Here is a 21,735-nt window from a genome sequence, read left to right as displayed (position 1 = left end):
GAGACAGCAAATATTACTCCAGTATTTTACCAGTGCTAAAGTAAATGTTCAAGGGACAAACAGCTTTATTTTTATCAAGGAGATTGAGAACATAGCATTAAAAACTAAAGTACTAAAGCATTTTGATTTAGCTGGTCAGAAGAACCTAACTCCTCAGGCAAACCACAGCAAGTCAGCTAAACAAATTAAAATAGTGCAATTTTTCCTATTATAAAGATTCAGTCAACAGATTCAAAATACATCATCATGTGTGGTTGTATAGAAATGAGTTGACGATGTACACTAGGTCTCTTGTTTCCTGTGTCAGCAAGAGGAATGGTTGTGGCAGGGAGCAGTGTACCATACTCTCAAGAAATCCTTCACCTGTGGCTAAGGGTCAATGGAAATTATCAGGATCCAGATGTAATCGAGTCCAGCCTCTCTTTACTAGAATTATTATTTGTGATAGTGCCTAGAGGCCCCATCCCCACTGTGCTAAGTACTGTACGAACACATACCAAAGATGTATGTATATAATTTAAAGAAGAGGAGTGCAATCTAACTAGAAAAGGTTGCTGAAGTTCATGGGGTTGGAGAGCTGCAGTAATCCAGGAGGCTTTGAGAGGAGGAAAGAAGGTAAAAGGGGAGAGGAAGAGTAAGGGAGGCTTTATCTCAGCTCTCAGTTTCCTACAAATTTTATTCAACTCAGCCATGAGTTAGGAGTCTGATATATAAAGAAAACATCTAAAAGCCACTTAAAGCATTGGAATTAAGGAATTTACATGGGCAATAATATCTCTTATGAGTAATAACTGAGATAGAATCCAAACAGGTGGCTTCATACTGTTAATGATGTGCTTTGCGCAGCAGTAGCTTAAAACTCTTCTTTTTCCCTCCCTAGTGGGAGGACTTTTCCAGGCAGAGGTCCCCATTAAAGCAAGCATTGCCACATCCTTGCTTCACTCTTATCACCAGGGAATAATTGTGGCAGTGGAGGGGGTGCGGGATGAAGGGAAGGGAACCTCCCTCTATCCTTCTAATACCACCTATATTGAATAAGCAATCATTACAACAATCTAAAAGTTTTAACCTTTTCTACTCTCCTTTACATGCTGGCTGTTTACCATGCAAAAGCTGTTGCTTTTCAAAACATTAACAAAAAAGCCAAAGAGAAAATGTGAACATGTATTTTTCACAACATGCCGTAAATCCAATAAAACCAGTAGGTAGAAAATACATGTTTTGGGTGCTACGAATAAGGATTGTACAACAATGAAAAGAATTAGAAAATGGTTTTATATCTTGCTATCAACCATCAAACTCTCAAAATCGTAAAAGAGCCAATCTGTTTCAAACCACTAGGCTAACACAGACTGTAGCCTCAATCAAGCAACATTAATAAATTTAGTTAATAGACCTAAGACTAGAGCTGGGTGAAATATTTTGACCCCCCCATTTTTTTTTAATTTTTTTTTTTTGGTAAAAAATTAAGGCTCTGCAACACCAAAACATTTTGTGAATGTGTGTTAATTGACCAAATTGTTTCAGCTAAAAAACCACATTAATCAGAAAAAAATATAAAATGCTTCATTTCAATATTTTTATTTTAAATGACAAAAAAAGTCTAATTTTGTTAAAAAATAAAAATTAAATAATACTCCCAATTAAAACAAAATGTTGTGTTTGACACAAAACTATTTCAGAATGGTCAGCGAGCTGAAAAACCAATTTTTCTCCCACCTCCAGTTGGGACCTGTCGCGTGGTAGGTACATCCCATCATGGGTGCCGGGGTCACGTATGGTGAGAAGAAGGAAAGAAACTGTACAGCCGCCGGTTAGGTCCTGTGTTCGTGACCCTGACTATAAATGTGGTAGTATGGCCTAGTGGCCAGTGTCAGTAAAGTAGCCCTTCTCTGAGGGCAGCGTGACCCAATGGCCGGAGTCAATAGAGTAGCCCACCTCTGTGGTATTGTGTGGCCTATTGGAGAAGTGGGGTGCCACTCAGGGGTGTGTGGCATCCAAAGCAGGGGGACTCTACTCTGAGTCCCAGCCTGGGGGAGGTCTCACCACTGAGCCAGCAGAGATCCTCCCAAAACATGCTCACTGTTGCCCTGGTTCATTCACCGGAGAAGAGTCTAAGTCCCCTGGGCTACTTCCTACCCTTTCTCCCTCAGCAATGCTCCACGGTTCCCCCAGGTCCCTGGGGTCCTCAGGTGGCATAGCTCCTGCTGGCGCGGTCTCTTCTCCAAGCTTGTTAGGCAGGCCAGAGTCTGTCTGGAACTTTGTGTGCCGTGGCTCTGTAGTTGGAGCCTGTAGAACAGGGGTTCTCAAACTGGGGGTCGGGACCCTTTTCAGGGGGTCGCAAGGTTATTACCTGGGGGTCGTGAGCTGTCAGCCTCCACCCCAAACCCCGCTTTGCCTCCTGCATTTATAATGGTGTTAAATTTATTAAAAGGTGTTTTTAATGTATAAGGGGGGTTGCACTCAGAGGCTTGCTATGTGAAAGGGGTCACCAGTACAAAAGTTTGAGAACCACTGCTGTAGAAGCTCCCTGGAGAGAGCTTGCAGTCTGCATCCTCCCCCTTCAGCAGCCTGCCCAGACTGAGTTGGGCTGCTTCCTTTTATACTCTGCCTCCAGGCTGAGCATTGCCAGCAGAGTCGGAGGGGCAGAGCTTCCTCAGCCTGCAAAGCACAGTTAACCATTTGGAGGCTGGTGCGGGGTAGGTACACCCCATCACAGGACCCTATTGTTATATGGCTTACATCCTAATTATAAATTCTTCCAGATTTCCAGGCAAAAACCATGGTGTAGGATGTCTTTTTTGGTTTATGTCACAAAGCACCAAGTATGTTCCCTCCAAAAATCTATTTCTCATCTCAGGGGAACCACAGGAGTGTGAAGGGGGAGGGTAAATGGACATGTACATGTAAAAAAGAGGACAAGCTGGCTAAATTGTCCATATTGCACATATTTTTCCTTGCCAGATGTTTTCAAAACTCTGGAATCACTAGGTGTAAAAACTAAAATAACACCCGGCATGTCTCACTGACAAGAGGTCATGTAGTCCTAGGGCTTACACAATGAGAACTGTAACAACTTACTACAAAACTTGAAAGCTAGGCCCTCCCATCTGCTGTTCTGCCATAGCTAGGAGCTAAACCAAGGGGAAATGGGGACAGAGAACTCCATTCTTCCTTCCTTACTTTGGATGGGCTGCTATCTCCACATCTCCCGCTCCTCCTTGGCTTATGTGGAAAGTGCTCCCCTCCCCTTTCAATCTACATTAACTGATTTATGGAATGATCTCAACACAGAATTCACAAACTCCAGAGAAAGGGAGTGTAGCATGGAAATATTGAGGAGATGTAGGACATAGCATATTAAGAATGCTACCATGGAAAAACAAGACTAGTTATGAAAGAAAGCTGTTTTAATTTCATGCATCTGATGAAGTGAGCTGTAGCTCATGAAAGCTTATGCTCAAATAAATTTGTTAGTCTCTAAGGTGCCACAAGTCCTCCTTTTCTTTTTGCGGATACAGACTAACACAGCTGCTACTCTGAAACCTGTTTTAAGTTAGTAGCAGTAATTACCTATCAGTAAAGTCTGCACCTCACTGTGGCAAAGTATGTTCAGCAGATGTTTAGGGATATCGGGCCATTTGCATATGATAGCAGTGTAGGGTTGCATCTAGCAGTACTGTCTTGCCAGGATATAAAGATATTAACTTTGTGATGTTATGTCACCTTGTTGCAATTATTTTAGTCTACAAAATATCAATAGTAAGTTAGAACCCAAAGTCTAATTAAACTGAAAATTCTGTCGCAGGCTCAGCTGTTAACAAGAACCAACAGATAGGGTACCTCTTGTTCAGCCACCATCCAACCCTCCTAAGAGAATAGCCCTGAAAATTTAAAAAAAAACAGTACATGCTAATAGTAAGAAAAGGAAACTAGGAGTAGAGACTATGGGTTCTATTCCTGGCACTGCTGCTAAGATTCAGGTGTGTCTTCCCCTCTTTTTATGTCAGTCTGTGCATTAATATTAGCCTAACTCAGAGGGATATTGTGAGGATATTAATGCTTATAAAGCACTTTAAGATACTGGGTTTAAAGGTGATGTGTAAGTGATAAGTACAGTTACATAACACCTATATAATGCAGTCATTTGTAACAGACTTGAGTCTGACAATTAATTGCCATTTTCACAGGGAGCAAGAATCTTGAAATTTGTTACACACTGTTGCTTTTTATGGGCTGCAAATTTAAACTCTGACCTTTCAATTTCAAGTCATCAGAAGCTCATCAGTCTTTCTATGGAATTCAAGGCCCTTTGAGCTACAGTGTTTGAAAGTGAGCCCTTATCAGCTAGAATCTTGCAAATTGGTAGAACTTATTATTTTGTACCACTGATTAAAGAAAAATAAATTTTAAATTTGACATTTCTATCACAGATCTCCAAACTATTTCCTCAGAAATTGTTAATTTCTTCCATTACACTGTCACGTTGGGAATAAAGCCTCCAAGTTTAGAGTAACTAAGGTAATCTGAATTCCACAGTTCTATTCAATTTTATTTTAGTAAAAAAAAAAACCCAAAAACCCTGTTGAAGACAATTGAGCGCACCTGCAAGCTCTTACAGTGGCAGCTATGTGAACCAAAAGGGTGGACTGATGCCAATAATAATTGCATCTGCTCTTCTGGTCATCCTACTGGGATTTTAAGAAAACAAGCACTTGCTTTGCATTGAGCAACTAACTAGGATAGCAACTCTGAGTTTTAAACATGCTAATTTAAATACAGAATTATATATTGGGACATGTGTATCAAAATTGCATTGTCTGAGGTACTGTAACTAATGACTCAGTCCAGAATGTTCTTGACATTTTGATTTCATTCACCCCCCCCACCTTTGCTTGAAGAAGTACCACTAATCATACCCCTTGCTATCTTATCGATCTGATCCACACCAAGGCCCCATGCCCCCAAGCTAATTGTATTTGTTTCATTCTATTTATTTATAACAGGACAATAAAGATGTTAATTAGTTTTACGTGTGCCAATTTTTAGTAGTCAGTAGCAACACAATTAACTGTTATACTACAGCAACTGCATCAAGCCAATTCAGACAGAGCTGTTCAACCTGGATCTTCAGAGGACCCTATGTCACGGGATCCCCACTGTATCAGGCATAAGCTGAGAAATCTCATTGTGATATTCACTGCTTATGACACAAAGCTGTAGGACACTGACTCACAGCTCTGTGATGATATCTTGAGACCGTAGGGAATAAAGATGTTTCTCCTTTTATTGCAACCCATTTGAGCAGATCACGGGTTTATTCCTCTTCCTCTCTGAGGAAACCTCCATCTACTGTTCCCATAACTCCCTCATCAAACACATACACACTTGTTTTACAATATAAAAACCTATACATATATGGCAGATGATAGAAAAAAAGTGTGTGTTTGTGATTTTTTTCCCCCCATGGATATATTCCTGATCACCAGCACCTCCCCACATGGCTGTCAACCCACCCTCCTGAGCTTAGTATAGTGGTCTGAGGCAGTTGTAAAGGTGAACCATATTACATGTTAAACCCTGTGTCTTGCAGTGAGTGATACAAGCAAACAGCTACACAAAGGCCCCAGACTTATTTGAAATGGATCTAAGCAACATCCTTTCCTAGAACTGGCAAGATGTCAAATTTCTTATGGATTTCTCCATGTTTCATTTACTGGATTCAAATTCAACACTACCACAAGTTAATAAATAAAATAATATTGAGAAAATGGTAGTCCTTCCATAATTTAATGATGTAATATTGTTTGCAAAGGTGAAGCAAAGATACAGGTTCTGGTACTATTTTATAGCTATCTAAGCTTCTTTGCATTACTTTGTTAAAAGACATGGACTTTGTTACAAGGAATAAGAATTATTGACAAAAGAGGGCTGTGAGTTTGGTGTTAAATGACTGTATAACAGAAGATTTTGTTTAGTTCTTGCGGATTTCAACCACCAACATCCAATCACCTGCGCATTTGTCTGGATAAAAGTTTTATTCCATTTATTGGAAAGCTAGAGACATTCTTCTCAGCGGACCAAGCCCCAACATTATATTTATTATTTGTATGTGGTAGCACTTAGAGGCCCTGGGACCATTGTATTAGGCACTGTATGAATATATAACAAGAAGATGGTTTCTAACCCAAAGGGTTAGAATGTTCATCAATTTCTTCAGGGACTATTTTAGAATGTCTGCTGTTTTCTCTCATTGTGCAGAGGCTGGTGTTTCTGGAGCCAATGAAGTCATGATTTAAATTTCCCAAATGTGACCACAGTGTCTGTCTCTCTGTCTGTCTGTCTCTCTATATGTACACATCATATTTGTCAGGGACTTGCTACTAGGGTTAGTCAGAATTTTCTCCCCTCCTTGCATCTGGTTAATTTTTCCTTATTAATCTAACACGTACTATGATGTTGTTAAAATAGAGCAAAATTCTAATAATTTTAAGGCAACTATTCTAGCAGATATGAAGAAAAAACCCTCAACAAATGTACAATGTCGTTCACCTTTAGGAAGAACTATACAGAAATATTTGGAATGGTTGGATTAGATGGCTACCTACCATTTTGTTCCCTCTGGACTCCAGCAGCAAGCAAATCTGGCTCCCCAAGGCTTATATCATTGAGCCTGGTTCCTAGACACTCCATGCAAAGATGTTTGCACCACTCCTCTGCCTCCAGTTCTGAAAATAACCATAAACAAACACATCAGTGGAATTAATGAAGTATTTTTACTCAAAAGAAGGTACAACATGAAATAAGTGTTTGATCAACAGGCTATTTTTATGACTGAGTTAGGACTAATAATGTCTGTTTCAAAACCAGCAAAAAACAACAACAACAAAAATACCACACACACTGTTTTGCCTTGATTTATGGACCTTTTCTAAAAAAATAAATGGGCCATGCCTCCTGAATTGATTAGAAATAGGCAAAAAGTGTAAAACAGCTCATTCAACTCACACATCCAGGACAGAAATCAACTAGAAATCAACTCAAACACCCAGGACAGTCTCCAACTTTTCCCAGTTGCAAAACTCTCTCTGTATAGGTGGGTGCATGGGGGAAGGCTGTCTAGAAAGTATCTTTCAGCAAGTCCTGCTTGATGGAAATAATTTTATTTAAAAATGATTTTAATGTAAAGTTATCTCAAAAGAAACATTGTTGTTGTTTTAAATCCATCTTGATTGTTAAGATTAACTGGGTTGCTTTCGCTTGCAGTCCCTAGACATCAATATGATGGAAACTAAGAGTATGGAGAAAACTCAACTCTAGAACTCACATCCTTATTCGTCTGATAAAGTCCAAGTTTAATGACTTTCATAGCACCGTGCAGGGGCTGTCATTTTTCCTGAGGTAATTTATTTTGTCAAAAATATATGTTTTCTTACAGTACTGAACTGTTCCAGCACCCAGAGGTTCAACAATGGGTTTGTCTTATAAATTCAACAGTAAATAATACAGATCTGTGAGGTGATGGTAAATACATGTAAAGCCATTCTGTCTCTCATGCAAACATCTAAGAGAGAAAAAGCAATGTGCACAAATCAATACTGTGTTCATGAATCCAGCCTAATGTCACTATAGTTAAAGGAGGACTTTTACGGAAAAATACTTTGAAAGCACTGAGTAAGTTTTTAAGCCACATGTCTCCTGAAGCCAAATTCATGACACGTGCTAAAAACACAACCCCACTGAAAGGAAACATGCAGGTTTCTTGTGAATGCTCCTTGTCAATCTTCTTTATCAACAAGGCATTTCTAGACTCTGAAGATTGGGATCTGGATCCAAAATTTCCAAATAGGGGGGTTTAGTTTGGGCTAATCTCTAGCTGCAACCCACTGTAGTAATCAGATTCAGTTCATTCCTTGATTGTAGCTATTACTGCAAGTTGTTATGCCTCCATGGTGATTAACTTCGCCTGTACCCCACAAAATCAGGCAAAGCCAAGGGAAAGCAACTCTTGTAGAAAATCCCACTCAGAAGAAATATATTTTAATACATATGAGAAACTATTTAGTACATCAAATCAACATAATGGGAGGCACCGTCAATAGCGAGCCAATGGAGTCACTGAACTCTGAACATATATTGTCAGTGCTGAAAGTATACTTTTAATAGTTTATATTTGGAAACTTTTTGGAAAGTATAAAATATATGGAAATATATGAATCATGAACTTATAGCCAAATATTTGAAGAATATATTATACTTACATAAATCTCAGGCAAAAACAAATTGTACTGATTTAGGTAAACTGTTACCACTAATTGATAAGATTTTTATGCAACTAAGTAAAGGAAAATACTAAAGTTATGATTACATCAGGCTGTAGTCACATTTGTTGTATTGTAAGTGTATAACCCATGTTTATCTGTTACAAAAACAATGTAATACCGTATAAATATATATTTTCCATTATGGAAATGACTCTGCTGTTGGACTGAACAGCTTCTGCAAGACTGAAGGGCTGTATGTGCACTTCCAGAAGCACAAATGGATTGTCTATATGGTGCTGTTTCAGCTTATGCATTGCTAGTACTTTTTGGATGCACAGGATTGCCCAGGTGGAGCTTTCCCTGTTGACACACACTCTGAAATAACCGTTTTTAAATGGCTACACTCCCTTTGAATCTACTACCACATTCCCCCTTATAACACAGATATACTAGGGGAGTTGTAGCAGATTCCTTTTCCATATCTGCAGAATACCAAACCAATAGATTAGAATTAGGGCTGTCAAGTGATTAAAAAATTAATTGTGATTAATCACATGATTAATCACACTGCTAAACAACAATAGAATACCATTTATTTAAGCTTTCTATATTTTCAAATATATTGATTTCAGTTACAACACAGAAGACAAAGTGTACAGTGCTCACTTTATATTTATTGTTTACAAATATTTGCACTGTAAAAAACTAAAGAAATAGTATTTTTCAATTCACCTAATACAAGTACTGTAGTGCAATCTCTTTCTCATGAAAGTTGAACTTACAAATGTAGAATTATGTACAAAAAACCTACATTCTAAAATAAAACAATGTCAAACTTCAGCGCCTACAAGTCCACTCAGTCCTACTTCTTGTTCAGCCAATTGCTCTGACAAACAAGTTTTGGTTACAATTTGCAGGAGATAATGCTGTCCACGTCCTGTTTACAATGTCACCTGAAAGTGAGAACAGGCATTCGTATGGCACTGTTGTAGCCAGCATTGCAAGATATTTATGTGCCAGATGCGCTAAAGATTCATATGTCCCTTCATCTTCAACCACTATTCCAGAGGACATGCGTCCATGCTGATGATGGGTTCTGCTCAAAAATGATCCAAAGCAGAGTGGACTGACGCATGCTCATTTTCATCATTTCAGTCAGATGCCATCAGCAGAAGGTTGATTTTCTTTTTTGGTGGTTCGGGGTCTATAGTTTCCGCATCAGAGTGTTGCTCTTTTAAGACTTCTGAAAGCATGCTCCACACCTCATCCCTCTCAGATTTTGGAAGGCACTTCAGATTCTTAAACCTTGGGTTGAGTGCTCTAGCTATTTTTAGAAATCTCACACTGGTAAATTCTTTGTGTTTTGTCAAATCTGCTGTGAAAGTGTTCTTAAAACGAACATGTGCTGGGTGATCATCCGAGACTGCTATAACATGAAATATATGGCAGATTGCGGGTAAAACAGAACAGAAGACATACAATTCTCCCCTAAGGAGTTCACTCACAAATTTAATTAACACATTATTTTTTTTAACGAGCATTATCAGCATGGAAGCATGTCCGCTGGAATGGTGGCTGAAGCATGAAGGGGCATATGAATGTTTAGCATATCTGGCATGTAAATACCTCGTGATACCAGCTACAAAAGTGCCATGCGAAAGCCTGTTCTCACTTTCAGGTGACATTGTAAATAAGAAGCAGGCAGCAGTATCTCCCATAAATGTAAACAAACTTATTTGTCTTTGCGATTGGCTGAACAGGAAGTAGGACTGAGTGAACTTGTAGGCTCTAAAGTTTTACATTATTTTGTTTTTGAGTGCAGTTATATAACAAAAAAAAATCTACATTTGTAAGTTACACTTTCACAATAAAGAGATTGCACTACAGTACCTGTATGAGGTGAATTGAAAAATACTATTTATTTTGTTTTACATGTTTACAATTCAAATATTTGTAATAAAAATAATATAAAGTGAGCACTATACACTTCATATTCTGTGTTGCAACAGAAATCAATATGTATGAAAAAGTAGAAAAACATCCAAAAAAACTTAGTACATTTCAATTGGTATTCTTTGTTGAACAGTGCGATTAATTACGATTAATTGTTTGAGTTAATTGCGTGAGTTAACTGCGATTAATTGACAGCTCTAATTAGAATGCTTTGAGTTGCTCAGTAACTGACACCAAATTTGCTACATATGACATTGTTAACAGTGCTCATCTTTAAAATTCAACAAATTGCCATGCCACAGCCTCTGAAGTGCCACAAATTTTTTTTATTCCAAGTACAGGGAAATTCTGAAGTATCTGACCTATTACAGTAGATCCAATCCTGCTTCCATGAAATCAGTGGCAAAGTACTCATTGACTTCAGTGGAATCTGAATCAGATTCTATGTATTAACTACTGATAAGGGTTGACTTTTTAGTGGCAATCACTGTATGGCACTGCAGAACTTAGCCCGCTTTTACACCTTTATGCCATACGTTGTAAGGCATATTTTAAGCAGCCATAAATACTCACATCTTCATTTCCTCTAATATTCAAATATTTTGCTCTGCTATATGAATATCAAAAGGTGAGATCAAATGTAAAGAGACAGGTGGCCCCCAATTGACACTGCTTCTTGCAAGAGAAATGTAACTAGCAGCAGCCTGAAGTCTGTTCTTTTGAAAATACCATCTTGTTAGTTGCAAGATTTTTAGGCAGGTTTCCCCACAGTTTCCCCTGAGCTTCCAGTTCAGTGACTAAAAGAATATGCCATTTCTGCTCTAGCTCACAGTTCAGTATCTGCTGCAATTACATAAGGTGAATTTTGTTTCTCTGCATCCTGATTCACAAGAGCGCAGTGCCATGTTTCAGGAATTCAGTACTTCAGGTTAAATTGAAAATGCATATTGTACAGCCCTATAGGCATCAATACTAAAGAATCACAAAGGGCCTCCAAAGTGCTGGGCACACACAACCACCACTGACTTGAAAGTGTGGGACCAGGTCCAGCCCACTAACAACACACAAATGGCTCAGCAGATTTTGTACTGAATTGAAATAAAGATGAGGAAGCTGGTTCCCCGCTCTTGTATGAAATTGTCAGTTTTATGGGGCTAAAAGAGCCTTTTCCTTGTACATAATATGGATTTGGTTTATTTCTTTGTGCTTTCCCCAATGCCTGCCTATGTCTAGCTACACAAGTGGTTCTCAAACTTTCGTACTGATGACCCCTTTCACATAGCAAGCCACTGAGTGTGACCCCTCCTTATAAATTAAAAACACATTTTTATATATTTAACACCATTATAAATGCTGGAGGAAAAGCGGGGTATGGGTGGGGGGGAGGCTGACAGCTTGTGACACACCATTTAATAACCTCACAATCCCCTGAGGGGTCCCGACCACCAGTTTGAGAACCCCTGAGCTACGAAGACCTAAAATGGCTGGATCTTTGACTTGGAAGCAATTTCTACATATTTTCCGCAAAAAGTTACTTCTGTTACCATTGCAGTCCCAGAACTGTTTGTAAGAATTCCAAGACCCCATTTGGATTTTTCTCATTCAGAATAAGACTAGAAACAGAATTGGATTATTCAAACCTGGACCTGCAAGATCTTTTTGGAGAAGAAAGATGGGAGCTGAAGAAACACACATGCCAACTTTTACAAAAATACACTCAGCCATAATAAGAAATCTCTGTGTGGAGAGTGAGGGGGGACAAAGAATCAGCACAGAACTATTTTTTTAAATTGAATTGAGCCACGTAAAATAAATTCACAAGCGTAATCTCATTTTTCACTAGTAGATCGCAGTATAGCCTGCAACAGCCATTTTTTTTTCTTAACTAGTACTTCTTTTTATAAAACTATCCCAGACCTCATAACTTCTGAAGACTTGAGAATTTTTTTATTTAATTATTATTTTTAAATAAGTTATCTGACAATGTTTCCATTAATTAATGGCATCCATGTTAGTTAGAGAAGGCAGTACATACTCAGAGCAGTGTGGCAGCTTAAGTCAGAATAAGTGATTTAAAGATACTATGCTGTTTCTGACTTTTGATGACCTTTTTTCTGCAGTGCTTTAAATACATATCTGGGCAAAAGATCCTTAATAAATAAGTAATGAAGTAAATACATTATTGTCAATTAATATGAGTTATTAAAGATGAAAATGCAATGATTTCCTTCAAAAAATAAATAGGAGTCCACTGTAGGAAGAATGTACCATATTTTAGGAAGAAAAGAGAAATTAGACAAAGCATCCATCCACTTTTTCTCTATAGATGCTGAAAGATATGGCAAGGGCAGATCTATAAGCATCCTGTTTGTGAAAAAAAATCACAGTAATTGCAATTACAAAATAACTAGTCATGTATCTAAGTCGCCATTTGAGCATGCAATGGCATGCATTACCCTGGCAATTCCCTGTTCACATTTTAAAGTCTGTACAAAAGTGTCAGCTTAGTCAATATGCTTATTCTTATTATAATGTGTACCATACAACCATTAATCTAAAAATCTCAAGAGATAGTGAAATTAACAAGGCAGGAAAAGTGTAGTAGAAGGCAAAAGACTTGTCACATTAATGCTATTTCTCTTTAAAGTATTTCCCAAAATATATGATATTGTATTAATGTACAATTTTTTCCTTAATAAATTATGCTGCATACATTTGTATTAGAAAGAAAGAGCATATAAGATGCTGGAATACTGCTATAATTAGGGCCCTACCAAATTCATGGCCATGAAAAATGCATCACAGATTGTGAAACCTGGTCTCCCCCCAGGAAATCTGGTCTTTTGTGTGCTATTACCCTACACTATACCGATTTCATGGGGGAGACCAGTGTTTCTCAAATTGGGGGTCCTGACCCAAAAGGGAGTTGAAGGGGGTTCACAAGGTTATTTTAGTGGGGGGTCACTGTATTGCCACCCTTACTTCTGTGCTGCCTTCAGCCCCTTGGCAGCTGGAAAGCGGCGGCTGCTGACTGAGGGCCCAGCTCCACAGCCAGCAGCGCAGAAGTAAGGGTGGCAATACCACACCATGCCATCCTTACTTTTGCTATGCTGCTCCTTCAGAGCTGGGTGGCCAGAGAGTGGTGGCTGCTGACTGAGGACCCAGCTCTGAAGGCAGCAGTGCAGAAGTAAGGATGCCAATACCATACCCTGCCATCCTTACTTCTGTGCTACTGCTGGCAGCGACTCTGCCTTCAGAGCCGGACTCCGGGCCAGCAGTTGCCGCTCTCCAGCTGCCCAGCTCTGAAAGCAGCACTGCCGCCAGCAGCAGCACAGAAATAAGGGTAGCACTGCAACCCCCCTACAATAACCGTGTGACTCCCCCCCACATCTCCTCTTTGGGTCAGGACCCCGACTATTACAACACTGTGAAATGTCAGAGTTAAAAAGCTGACATCATGACATTTTCTATTTTTAAAATCCTACGACTGTGAAATTGACCAAAATGGACCATGAATTTGGTAAGGTCCTCGCTAGAATGCTGTATGCTATTAGTCATTATTTTCACAACTATATAAAATGTCAGCCATTTCCAGAATACAGTTTTTAAAACTGCATTAACAGTAGATAAGGCAAAACCAAGGAATAAATACTGACAATAATGTGAAAACTTAAATCAAATTTTAAGAAATGTTGTACAGAATTGGGGCAAAATACTTCAGTAGGTCTCCTTGAGGTCACAGTGGGTGAGAAGAAAGAGTATCTTATCCAAACCATATCTTGACAAGATAGGCTAAGGGCTAAGTTTCAGGGCAATTCTTGTTAAAAAACAAAAGAAAACAAAACAAAAGCAAACCCACACATTGGTGAATGTATGGGAACATGAGAGGAAATTGTACATTTTATAGAAAGTGTTTTTTTTTCCCATTAGACATTAGTGCAATTTAGCTACATAACACACCTCTTTATTTTCCTCTAGTTAAAGAATAAATTCTACCATTCTTACTTACATTGAATGGTACTTACCTCATTGACTAGTCCCATTGAAATGAATGGTGATACGCATGGAGTACAATGCTACTCAGTGAGAGCAAAAGAATTGCGTCTTTAAGGTAGATTTCCTTTTCCATTACTTATCTCGGGTAGTACTTTTCTCAGAAAGTAGTTCCCATTCATTTCAATGGGACTCTTCTTCAGAGTAGGTACTATGCAATATGAGTAACAGTGGCTCCAATGTTATTAGCCAAAAAGAAATACAACAATTGTTTGGTATGAATGGTGCTTTTCCTTTTTAGTGTAAAAGAGGAAACACTAAAAGCTGTCTGGAAATAGGCAGAAACACATTTTTATAGTGAACATTGTCAGCTACGAGGATTTGTCATAGAAATTAGGCAACTTCCCAGTATCATCAATCTATCTCCCATTCTGCAATTAAATGAAAAGAGAACAGTGCAAAAGTAAAATAACTGCAGGCAGCATGTATAAAATATGCTTCATGGCAATAATATAAACAATGTCAGTCACATCTCCAAAAAGGGCCCTTTCAGCAATGACACACTCCTTTGGGAATTCTGCGGCAAAAAAAAAAATTCTGTGCACACTATTTTGAAATTCTGCAAGATTTGTCAATATATAAATGTGGAGGCTCCAGCATAGCAGTGGGGATCACGGAGGTGGGAGATCACCCTGAAGCCCCTCCTCTGCCCAGACAGGGACTCGTCAGTGAGGCTGCACCCAATCCTGACATAGCGCAAGGGCCAGGCCTGCCCCAGAAACACTCCAGGGCCCTGCCCCTCTGTGCAAGGTGCACCAGGCAGGGACAAGCAGGCTCAGCTCAGCAGGGTCCAAGTGTGGAGGGGCTTAGTGTGAGGGTGTGGGGGGCAATCTGGCTGCAGGTGGCTCAGTGGGGGATCTGGATGTACAGGGGCTTGTTGGAGGGTCCAGATGCAGGGGAAATGGGACTCTTCAGGGGGGGTCCAGGTGAAGGTGGCTGGGGCTCAGCAGGGGTGGGTCTAGTTGTGGGGGTCCAGGTGCCGGTGGAATGGGGCTTGGTGGGGTCATGGTCTCAGTGTGGAGGGCTCATCAGGGTGATCCCAGTGAAGGGGGGTGGGGCTCATCGTGGTGGGGGTTCGATGGGCCTGCTTAGCATGGGAGCCCCAGCTACTGAGGGGATGCTGCATGCTACGCTGGCTTCCCCCGTCCCTTCTCAACTGTCCCCTGCCCCATCCCCTTCCTCTTCCTACTGTCCCCTGCACCTATATCCCCCTCCCCTCACTCCGAGGTGCAGAGGTGGCCAGGTGCAGAGTCAGGAAGCTGAGGCTAATGACCACCCTCCCTCATCTGGGCAGTTCTGCACTCACAGAAATCAGGGGTGGTGGTATGGAGACAGTGGCACGTGCCCCCGCGTGACCCTTATGCCTTGCCTCTGTTTGGGCAGGATGATGTCTCTCCGCGGTGATTTACCTCTCCACCCACTGCTCTGGGCGCCGGAAGTGATGCATCCGCACTGCTGGAGAGGGACATGTGACCACTCTTACAGCTTCCTTTTGCTTCCCCATCATTTTCTATGGAGAAGCAAAGAATTCTGTCCCGGTCATGAATTCTGAGTGCATGCATGGTGCAGAATTCCCTGACTAATAACATATGTATTGAATGCCATTACATCAAGTTACACAGCTGCTACTTATGATATGCAGTCAATCATATAATTTATTTGGCTCAAAACTGTCTTCAACCTGTTTCAGGTTCAATTTTCCCCGGCAAGGATTTTGTTTCTCTTGAGAGATCGAACAATCATCTCTTAAATGAATAGGGGAATTATGTACCTTCTGTACAAGTCTTAACTGTTTCCTTTCTTCTGCCATCAGAGCTTCAAGTCTCATACAAATGAGAATTCGTATTCATACAAACACAGAGTCTGGGACTTCCTTAATCCTCAATAATATTTTCAAGAAATAAGTCTTATTCTCCAGTTATGGACAAATTTAATTATTGAGGGTCAGAATACTGATAGACAAGATAGGAGGAGAGAATTGCTGTAGCAATCTATCTACACAGAAGCAATGCTAATGCATCCATATAAATCAGGAGAAATAATGAAGTACCTAGTGGACTTCAGGAAGTCTAACTTTTGGGGGGTAAATATTCTGCCTGAGGTCGGGGCTTTTATTGTGATTTTTTTTAGACTTTATTAAATCTCTGCCCAACTCCTCCCCCTTGTTTTGGTTTAGCTAACAAGGGTTTTTTGGGTTGAAGGGGGTGTCAGTGTTGCAAGTGTCATTCTTAGGTACAAAGACTTTGGAAAGCATCATTGCACTCTGATGAAGTGAGCTGTAGCTCACGAAAGCTCATGCTCAAATAAATTGGTTAGTCTCTAAGGTGCCACAAGTCCTCCTTTTCACTCTGCTACAACTGTCTTTTAAAACAAACACCAATGTTTTTCTCTTTGCTTCCTTTATCCCCAAAATATTACATTTCACCCAAAATTATGCTGGAATCAGACTCAGAATGGGCAATGACTGGTGCTGAACCAGTGATCAAAAGGTATGACCTCTTTCTATCCATTAGAGCTAGAAATGGGAGCGTCGTGACATTAAACGATTCGGTTCAGGCCCCATTTTCCAATGGCATAAAATACTGGCAGTGTACTGTTCCAGGGTCAATAGTATGCCATCATATCTTAATACTATGATACACTGTGTGCACTTTTGCTGAGAATAAATTAAATTTTAGTCATATAAAATTTTGCATTCATGTAGGTCTAGTATTAGCTAGAGCATGTAATTTTGTATGTCTTCTGTTACCCTTCCATTTGACTGTTTTATCATGCTTTCCCTTGTAGTTCTCAATATGTTTCTATTGCAAAATAGTACAGAACTTCTAAGTTTCCCAATATAATAACTGTAGACTATGTAACCAAATGAATAAATGTCTGCTTACACTGCAGAAATACACTGATCAAATCCTAAGTGGTTCTTTTGTTAGTAATTCTTAGTATATATATAAAATATATAATATTAATAATATTGTATATATTATTCTCATCTTAAATTAATCATGTATCTTTTATTCTCAGTGTGAAATGGATCATTGCATTTTCTACACTAAATTATCTTTTTCAGCCAAAAATATTCTGGATTTAATGAAAATATTTACACGTTTTGTTCAAGCAAGCAAAACATAATTTGCAGCATTCTTCCCTCTCCCCTGCTTTTCTTTTTTAATGAAATTGTACTTCATATATAGATCAGATCGTTTTAGATTTGTGGTTTTCAGAGTGAGTCACATTAAACATGTGACCATCCATCTCCATCAGTACTGAGAAGTTGTTGGTTTTTTTAAAATAATGACACTCCTAGGTAACGTAAACCTCTAAAACTGAGGGAGAAATCCTGAACCTGTTCAAGTCAATAGAAATTTTGTCATTGTCTTCAGCAAGGCCAAGATTTCGTGCAGAGGCCATGACTCAGCAAATCATGCACTTTGCTGAACCAGAGTCTAAATGCCTATATAAAGTGCTAAAAGGTGAACCCCATTCCAATTATGTAGCATTCTCCCACCAAGAAAAGCAAAACTTGAGAATTAGTTTGGATGACTGAAGATTGATGGAACATATCACAAAGGGTAAAAAGGTTTAAAAATTCAACAGTATTCTGCTGAATTACAACTCAGAGCCTTGTTAAATAAGAAACTTGCTATCAAAAGACAGGCCTGATTACAAGTCTTTCACCCTTATTTAGGGGACTGTGGAACTGTCCAAAAATATTAGGAACATTTACATGTAAGAGTGTTCTTCAAGCCTATTTTTAAAACTGTGCATAAAGCAGGAGCAGGGAACTTAGTTCACTAAGAGGAAAAAAAAGATTATTCACCTTGTAATAACTGGAGTTCTTCAAGATGTGTTGGCACTATGTGTAGTGCACTCCAAGTTGTGCATGAGCTTCATGCCCCCCAGGTGTGAATAATTTTTCCTAGCAGCGTCTGCTCAATCCATACATGCACCCCCACTCTCCTCATACTCCACGAGGAAAGTTCAAAGGGGCCTGTCAGTTCCTTCTTACCGCTAGTTTCCATGATAGAATCTGAGGCAGTGGGGAAGTAGTAGTGGGGCAGTGGGGCTGAGTAGTTCATTACACGTCACACATCACATCTAGAAGAACTCCAGTTACTATAAGGTGAGTAACCTTTCCTTCTTCTTCAAGTGCTTGTCCCTACGTGTAGTACACTTCAGGCAATTCACAAGCCATGTCCCTCTTGAGGGGATGAGTGCCTGGAGCCCTGTGCCACTACTGAATGCAGGACTACCCTGCCCAGGGAGGCATCTAAGGCAGATGCTTGCACCAGTGAATGATGTCTCATGCAAGTGTGCACAGAGACCCAGCCTGCTGCTTTGCAGATGTCAGTACTAGAGATATCCTTGAGTGAGACTATTAAGGCTGCCTGGGCTCTTGTCGAGCGTGCTCTCACACTGCCCCCAAGAGGGCCATTGTTCAGTTCATAGCAGAGTACTATGTGACCCAAGATCCACTTTGACATCCTCTGGGCAGAAACAGTCTCTTCCCTTCATCCTCTCCACAAACAAAACAGAGTTTAGGAGACCTCTTTGGATCCGCTGGGATGGTGAGTCCTCCCCTCGTCTTATGTCAAGAGATCTTGTTACAAGAGAATTGGTCTTGACATAACCACAGCCATTTTGTGCATTCATCCACCATTAACTGGAAGAGAGAACACCAAATAGTTAGAAATACATTGGCCTTTGCTAAGAAAGATGAAACAGCTGCACAGCTGCAGTGTTGCTAATAAGAACAGATGAAGTGACAGGTTCATGAGACTGGGAAGGCGTGTGGACCCCAGGTAACAGTCTCATGCCAGGAGAAGGCAGTTAGAAAGCTGGGCTGACAGGAGCATCAACAACCCATCACAAGCTGAAGTCCTTGCACTTTCTGTTCACTTCCGAATGCAAACAAGCCTGTGCTCAGGTGACCCTACTCATGAAATAACTCCCACAGGGTCAGGCTGTGAAGTTCCCACCTGTGCTCTCTGGAGACATTTCTGCTGAGGGAATCTGTGAGGATATTTTGAACTCCTGGCAGATGGAGGGCAGCCCGAGGAACTTGCAGAGGTATGCACATGTTCCAGTGGGTGATGATCTCTGCACAGAATTGCAAGGAACATGCCCTTCCCTGCTTGTTGATGTAACAGATCGCTGTCACATTGTCCGGTAGCACCAAGACTGACTGGCTGCAAACGCAAGGCAAGAAATACTCGCAGGCCAGGTGGACTACTGTCCACTCCAGCATGTGGATGTGGAGCATTAAATCCTGAGGGGACCACATTGCTTGGACCACCTACCCCTTCCAGGTGGGTTCCCTACTCTATCAGGGATGTGTCTGTGTGGTCATAGTCCTCATTAGCAGTGTGGGACTGAACTGGACCCCGATGCACACCTTTCCCTTTTCCTCCCACAAGCCAAGGGACTCCAGGACACTTTGAGGAACCAAAACTAGCAATTCGAGGCTGTGTCTGCCCAGGGTGTACACAGTCTGGCAGCAGTTTGGCAGCCCCCTTTAGATGCTTGGTGGTGAGCACAAGGAGATGAGGGGTGCATGTGTGGACGGAGTGGGTGCTCCTAAAGTGTACTACACATAGGGACAGGCACTCAAAGAAAAAGAGGATTGGATTGAAATGCAGAAGTCAGTGGTGAGGGCTACAATGAAAGACAATATCCATGGGCCACATTGTGAACCCTTTAAATTGATGAGAAGGGCTTAATAGTGAACTGCCTTATGAACCCACATGAAGAGTGTAAAATACCTCCTTACTCCCACTTCTGGGTTATCTGCATTGCTGATCTGTTCCTGGGGGAGAGAGCAGCCATCACAGGGCCTCTGGCTCCCTTCTGGCATAAGGTGGACAGGCAGGGAAGCGGGCAGAGTATTGGCCAATGAAGCTGAGCTGGTGCTGAGTGGGCTGTATGCTGCACCAGGTATGGTGATGACACAGTTTATTTCTCCTGGAGCAAGGGAGAGACAGGGACTGAACTGTGACTGAGAGTTCCAACTGTGTCCCTAGTCTGCTTCTGGAGTAATGCAATTGTGCACTGTCCCTTCCATAGGTCTCACGGTAACGCACAATATAGCCCAGAAGTAGGCCACTGAAGTCAATGGGGCTAGTCATGTGAGCAACTGCTTTCCAATATGAGTAAAGGATTCACAGTCTGGCCCTAAATAATCCCCTTTCATGTTGCTCACTTGGATTTCAGGCTGAATTGTTTAAAGACGTAAGACCTGAAAAAAGGGGCGACAGTCTAGAATAAAAACAATTTTCTGTTAGTGAAATGCAAGTCTATATTCTCCCAACTCTTTGCAGTACAGAAAACAATGTTCTGAAGATGGTATATTCAGCTAACATAACATCTTGAAATGTGTTTTAATTTAACAAAAACAAGTGGTGAGAAAATTGAACATTGCCATTTACAAAACACAGAGACATTTGGCTGCACTGAGTCTCAGTATACACTTGACAGATGAGTGGAAGGACAATAAACCCATTGTTTGTAATGCTTTTGTTTGCTCTCTGCATTAATACTCTTAAACAGGAAAATGGCTCTCAATGCTTTTCTCCTGTCTGCTTGTCAACCATGGCCTAGTTCTGTCTTCATGGGGAAAAATAAGAAAGAGGAAGAAAAAAACACCCTGCAACACAAAATCACTTCTTGATTTTGAAATATGTGAGGTTAACTCAGGTTTTGTTGACCTATTTATAAGATATATATTGGGCATCTAGGTTTTCTTTGGCTCATGGCATTAGAAATAGCTGCAGCAACAGCAGCTACTAGATTACTGAAGGTGAGTGAGCAGCAGAGTTCTCTTCTTTTTTCAGAGTCAGATAAGGGCTTGCACACACAAATCTTTCTTCTCATTCTCAGAATTAATCTTGAAACATGCCTTGGCATACAATCATTGGAATCTAGGAATAGAGAGAAACCAAGTGGTTTAATTTCTATGTGTTGAAAGAAGATCTCATTAAATAGCTACTGCAGGTGCAGAAAGGGCCATTATGTGCCCACAAAACTGACTAAGGAACTGTTTCAAAGATTTGGATATAAAATATATTTGTATACTGTTTGCCTATGTCACTCACTGTTTCTGGGTTTGATGTGGATGTAAAACAGTAATATCTTAAAAGATGGCTAATATTTAGTCTCTAACCAATCATAATCTTCACTGATTTAAGATATCTGGGTAATACAATGCATGTATATTTGTGAACTACTTTCATTACTGGCACATGCAATTTCTCTGGAGGATTTAAGTCCTTCCACCGGACGCCTTGTTGTTTTTGTAGATACAGACTAACACATCTATCCCCTGATACTTATCTAACTGGGAGGTAGGAGGAAGTCACATTTGCTTAAGATATTGCTCAGAGTTTTTATAATTTATTCATTTAAAGTATTCCCTATACAATCAATGTTTTGTTAAATAATAAATAATTTGATATTGTCTCATATCCCAAAG

The 21,735-nt window shown here is 40.2% G+C and overlaps 1 protein-coding gene across 3 annotated transcripts in view; it reads right to left on the bottom strand.

Annotated features, from left to right (window-relative positions):
- Positions 1–21,735, bottom strand: part of DOK6 (docking protein 6) — a 453,595-nt gene that overhangs the window by 175,242 nt on the left and 256,618 nt on the right. For all 3 annotated transcript variants that reach the window (XM_048840154.2, XM_048840153.2, XM_048840155.2), the window contains one exon: positions 6,609–6,728. In XM_048840154.2, the coding sequence (XP_048696111.1) occupies positions 6,609–6,728 (120 nt within the window). The remainder of the gene's footprint in view (positions 1–6,608; positions 6,729–21,735) is intronic.

The sequence above is a fragment of the Caretta caretta genome, chromosome 2 (assembly GCF_965140235.1).
Source record: "Caretta caretta isolate rCarCar2 chromosome 2, rCarCar1.hap1, whole genome shotgun sequence".
Lineage (NCBI taxonomy): Eukaryota > Metazoa > Chordata > Testudines > Cheloniidae > Caretta > Caretta caretta.
Note: the sequence above shows the minus strand (reverse complement) of the source record. Positions and strands in the feature narration are given on the sequence as shown.